Below are 5,481 nucleotides of genomic sequence, written 5' to 3' on the forward strand. Positions count from 1 at the left end.
CCACGTTCTTTTACCTGTGTCACACGCTTTCACCTGTATAACATTCTTCCACCTGCACCACGTTCTTTTACCTGTGTCACACGCTTCCACCTGCACCACGTTCTTTTACCTGTGTCACACGCTTCCACCTGCACCACGTTCTTTTACCTGTGTCACACGCTTCCACCTGCACCACGTTCTTTTACCTGTGTCACACGCTTCCACCTGCACCACGTTCTTTTACCTGTGTCACACGCTTCCACCTGCACCACGTTCTTTTACCTGTGTCACACGCTTCCACCTGCACCACGTTCTTTTACCTGTGTCACACGCTTCCACCTGCACCACGTTCTTTTACCTGTGTCACACGCTTCCACCTGCACCACGTTCTTTTACCTGTGTCACACGCTTCCACCTGCACCACGTTCTTTTACCTGTGTCACACGCTTCCACCTGCACCACGTTCTTTTACCTGTGTCACACGCTTCCACCTGCACCACGTTCTTTTACCTGTGTCACACGCTTCCACCTGCACCACGTTCTTTTACCTGTGTCACACGCTTCCACCTGCACCACGTTCTTTTACCTGTGTCACACGCTTCCACCTGCACCACGTTCTTTTACCTGTGTCACACGCTTCCACCTGCACCACGTTCTTTTACCTGTGTTACACGCTTTCACCTGCCACACTTTCACCTGTATCACATTCTTCCACCTGCACCATGTTCTTTTACCTGTGTCACTAGCTTCCACCTGCACCACATTCTTTTACCTGTGTCACATTTACCTGTGTTACACACTTTCACCTGCACTACGTTCTTTTACCTGTGTCACACGCTTCCACCTGCACCACATTCTTTTACCTGTGTCACATTTACCTGTGTTACACGCTTTCACCTGCACATTCTTCTAACTGCACTAATTCTTCCATATTCACTACTTTCTTTATATGTCACATGCTTCTACAAGCATATTTAATGTGATGTTTCATCTATTATCCATATAGGTCAACCCACAGCTGTTTAACACCTTAGAAAAGCAGCAAATGGCTTCATTAGTCAGTACAATGATAGCTTATAATTTGACCTATCAACAAGAAAGAAGTCCTGAAGGTCAATATAACTATGTTCTTGATCCGTAAGTTTGATTGTATTTTTACTCTTTTATGTCATCTTAATCATTAATTGAGCAGTACACATATTATTTTTAGGAAAGTAATAATAAATTAATTTTGAGGAATAGTCATCTTATTACTTGGATTTGCATGTGTTTTTGAAGATGAATAAATTAATTTGAATTGAAAGGCAGTTTGACTGTTGAGGATGCTTAAATGTGCTAGACATTTTTCATTCATTCACTCACTCCTTCTTCATTAGTCCTATAGCACCTTTCATCACAGATACATAGTACTTGCCTTGCCTTAACAGACAAGAATATCGTAAAACCTTGAATTTGAAGCCCAATGGGCTTAGTACAGATGAAGCTCATCTCAAATTGAAGTCTCCCTCTATTTAGTTTGCAAAATTAACCTTAATTAAGCCTATGGTATCTTTTCAAGATAGTACAGTACATACACTGTACAGCCCATGGGCTTCTTTTCAAGATACCATAGGCTTCTTTTCGAGATAGTACAGTACATACACGGTACATGAATTTCAAAAAACAAGAATTAAAACAAGCTTGGTTTATACAGTGGTTTATGAGATTTAATGCTGGTTAAATACACTCCATGTTACAGGGCTTCAATTTGAGGTTTTACAGTATTCCCAAAACACCAGCGAAAACATAAAAATTTCCAAAAAAAAAAAAAAAGTTGTGACCACTGTGCTTTTTGGTGTTGTTATAATAGTAAAATCAGTGAATGGACCTTCAGTATTGACAATTCAATGCTCTCAATTTGCAGAAATCTTGAAGAATTGGTACGTTTTACTGGAATGCCACCATCTAAGCAGATGACTTATGCTGCTAAGCAACTAATAGCTAGAGAGGTATGTTGCTGTTTGAGTATTTCCATCCCAAAACCAGCTTACTGTCGCTAAACTTAGTAATTGGCATAAAAATGTGACAGTATTATATATTTTAGTAAAGACAAGCCGTAATACTTTTACTCATAACTTTAGCAAAAGTAATTCGATTCCATTTAATGACATATCATTTTGAAGCTTATAATGTAGAGAATATGAATTAATTAAATAGTCACTGGTTTTGGCATGGCAAGCCCCATTAATATCAACTTCTCTCTTAATAACTGCTTCAGTTTGTGTATATATATTCATTCAAATTATTTGGGTTAAATAGAAGGTCTCCCTGACAAATATTGTCTGTATTTAAATACATAAAATTATAATTTCATCTTTCAGGCAAAAATCAAATTTCAAAGCATTTACTGAAAATACATCTATGCCATTTAATCTTTTCTTAGATTGAAGTTGAGAAACTTCGAAGATCTGAAGAGGTTAAACCAGATGCCAAAATGTAAGTGGTGATATAGGAACTGCCTTATTTCGACATTTGTTATTTTTCAAGGAAAACAGGTGCTTATAATTTTCACTTGAATGCTTATTAACTAAGTCTATTCAGTGAATACTTACTGGCATAAATGTGAGGCCTCACCACAAAAATGGTCTCATGGTTAAAAAATCAAAAATTGATTTTATATTGTATTTGGGTAGATTACATTGTGAGCTTTAATTTGGTCTTTGAATGGCTTCCCTAGGATAAGTAGATCCAGAGATGTGAGCATGTAAAATTTAAATGTATGAGAACCACCTTCTGAGAAAATTGTCCTCAAAGATAAACTAACAGGTAAAAATAATAGGACTAGAATTACAGAATAAGCGCAGAGAACACTGTTTTAGTAAGAAAATTCACTTAATATGCATACATAAAAATATAAGAATCAATTTATTCAGAAACATTGACTATGACCTATTTTGTTGAATATCTTTATGATTTTACCAACGATGCGTCACATTTCCTGGTGAGATTTCACAAATTGTCTTTGTTCCTGAATCGGAACACCCCTTTGAACTGAAAATTGCATAGTCCGACCCAGGGCGCCATGTACAAACTGTCTCCCTAACAATAGTCTTCATTTTTCTATTTTAACATTTTATGAATAAACTAACAAAGTAGGTTATTGCAGACAATATATTTTTTAACACAGTGCAGTTAGTGAACTGCAAGTGTGATTGCTTGTAATGTAGAATTATAAGCATGAAGAAAGTTTATATCGGAATAAAACAATCAGTAGTCATTCGTCCTCCTTAGCACTTATGGAGACTTGCATTGAATGTTGTTTATTTAATTACTAGAAAAAATGCAGAACCCTCGAAAGAAACTAAAATTGGTAATAAGAAGAAACCAGTTGTTCCAAGGCATCTGGAGAAGCTGCAACCAAAGAAGGTGGTTGAAGAAGAAGACAAGGTAAGTTTTTAAAAATCTTCTGGCAGTTCTCATAAAGGAGGACAGTTCAGCCGCTGAACTGGGGGTAAGCACAGTGGGGGCTCGGAGTGGGGCAAAGCCCCTGGGCCCCAGACGATCCTCCCTAAACAGCACACTTGACATTATGGTCTAGTAGAAGACACTAAAAACTAGCAACTTCTCATAAATGGACTTTATGGCAGCACTTCTTTTATACAATATCAATACCTGAATGTCAATAATGAAATAAGGGGTACTAAAGAAGAATTTTAATTATAGTAATATTCCACTGTGAAAGGCCCGTAATAAACGACTGCTAAAAAGGATGCCCCCCCCCCCACACTTTCTTGTCCCCGGGACCCTTTATTATGCCACTGGGTAGACGACTTCATTCAAATGTGAACTCCTTCATGACATTGTGTCCCGGTTGAATTCCCTTGATACTGTCTTCATTCTTGAATTCTGAAATCGATTTACAAAAGCACACTTTTTTTTAAATTCCCTGTCAGAACTATCAACTTTTGTTTGACAAAAACATGTGAAATGCCTAAATATGGTCATGATGACATCACATCATGACCATATATAGGCACATCATGACTTTATATGGTCATACATCAGTTTTTTGTAAAAGAAAATTTGATAGTCTGGAGACAGTGCTTAAGAGGTGTTTATATTAAGCACAATGAAGAATAGAAAGGAGATTTTCTCCAGATTGCTGCCTGATACACAATTCAAAGTACTCCACTGTTACCCTTGATGTCTTTCACATCAAAGGAATTCAAATCCTAAGAAGGGAAAGTTATTGTTTTTGTTTCTGTGTCTTTTGCTGAGCTAAGATTTTCCTTTGTGATGTTAATCTTTTGTAATATTTTTTTTTTCTAGCCTGCCACAGACTTTTTTGGACGAGTGATCACAAAGAAAGTTCAGAAGAGTAAGCAAAATATTAATTTTGTAAATAATTAATTTAAGATATTTAAATCTTATGTAACTAAATTGTTTTTGTTAAAGGAATTTACCAATTTTATAAAATTTGAGAAATGATTTATCATTCTCAGTTTACATAATATCCCATTTTTTGAAATTATGAAATATTGTTGTCATGAATCACTAATTGATGTATTTCCGAGTGGTAAAGAAATGACTAGGAATCCCTCTTTGACATATAAAATATAACCACAGTTCACAATGTTGTAACACAATTCTCAAATAAACTTTTATTCTGTGTAAGCTCCAACAAGAATCCGGTCTCACAACAGCACAATAATAATAATAATATGTCGCTCTTATATAGCGCTTCATGCACAATGCCTCTAAGCGCTTCACATTACATGTGCTTCAAAAAAGCCCCAGAAGAAAAACCTCTCATCATATATACACGAGCCCTAGAACAGAGCATTCTATATTACCTACGTTCCTCATTGGTCACATTACATCATAATAGACCGAATTGGTGGCTCGGGTCACATGACTTATAGTGGGTATTAGGGTTTGATACAAGATACAAGTCAACTTTATTGTCAAAAAATAAATTCTGAGATGTTTTTGTACATAACATAGAATCATTTATAAATGTGATAAATATTAAAAATTCTCTAGTATTATAAAAAAAATCTATCGAGATCGCGAGACGACAGTGCATTGAATATGGTTTTGCCTTTGATATAAGTCACATCATAGATGTTGCAAATGTTGGTTGGAACACGAGTTATAATTTGGTAAATCACTTTTATATATATATATACACATTGATTTTACCTCCATATCTGTTGGAAAGGTCAGTCAGGATTAAGGAGCATTTAGTTCGGGACAAGTCATCACACATATTTCAACATCTTCAAAATTCTGTTAAATGTCAAAACACGTATAATTCAGACTGACTCCACCCACAATACTTATCAACTTAAAATAAAAGAAGCCCTTTACATTGCTTGGGGAAATCCATCACTGAACAAACAAACAACTCATTACAATATCATTCATTCTAATTCATTCTAATTCCTATATACACGACTTACCATAGTATTCTTGACCGCTATATCCATGACTTACCTTAATATTTGCTTGTTTCCTCTTGCA

At 36.0% G+C, this 5,481-nt stretch overlaps 1 protein-coding gene across 1 annotated transcript in view; it reads left to right on the forward strand.

The window, feature by feature from the left end:
* The window catches only part of LOC117118094 (chromosome transmission fidelity protein 18 homolog), a 23,082-nt gene that overhangs the window by 13,467 nt on the left and 4,134 nt on the right, over window positions 1-5,481 (forward strand). The window contains exons 16-19 of the mRNA XM_033262591.1: window positions 1,883-1,967; window positions 2,402-2,454; window positions 3,294-3,405; window positions 4,288-4,336. Coding sequence (XP_033118482.1) covers window positions 1,883-1,967; window positions 2,402-2,454; window positions 3,294-3,405; window positions 4,288-4,336 — 299 coding nt within the window. The remainder of the gene's footprint in view (window positions 1-1,882; window positions 1,968-2,401; window positions 2,455-3,293; window positions 3,406-4,287; window positions 4,337-5,481) is intronic.

Source organism: Anneissia japonica, unplaced genomic scaffold, assembly GCF_011630105.1.
Source record: "Anneissia japonica isolate Jap-2015-1 unplaced genomic scaffold, ASM1163010v1 scaffold287634_len692169_cov176, whole genome shotgun sequence".
Taxonomy (NCBI): Eukaryota; Metazoa; Echinodermata; class Crinoidea; order Comatulida; family Comatulidae; genus Anneissia; species Anneissia japonica.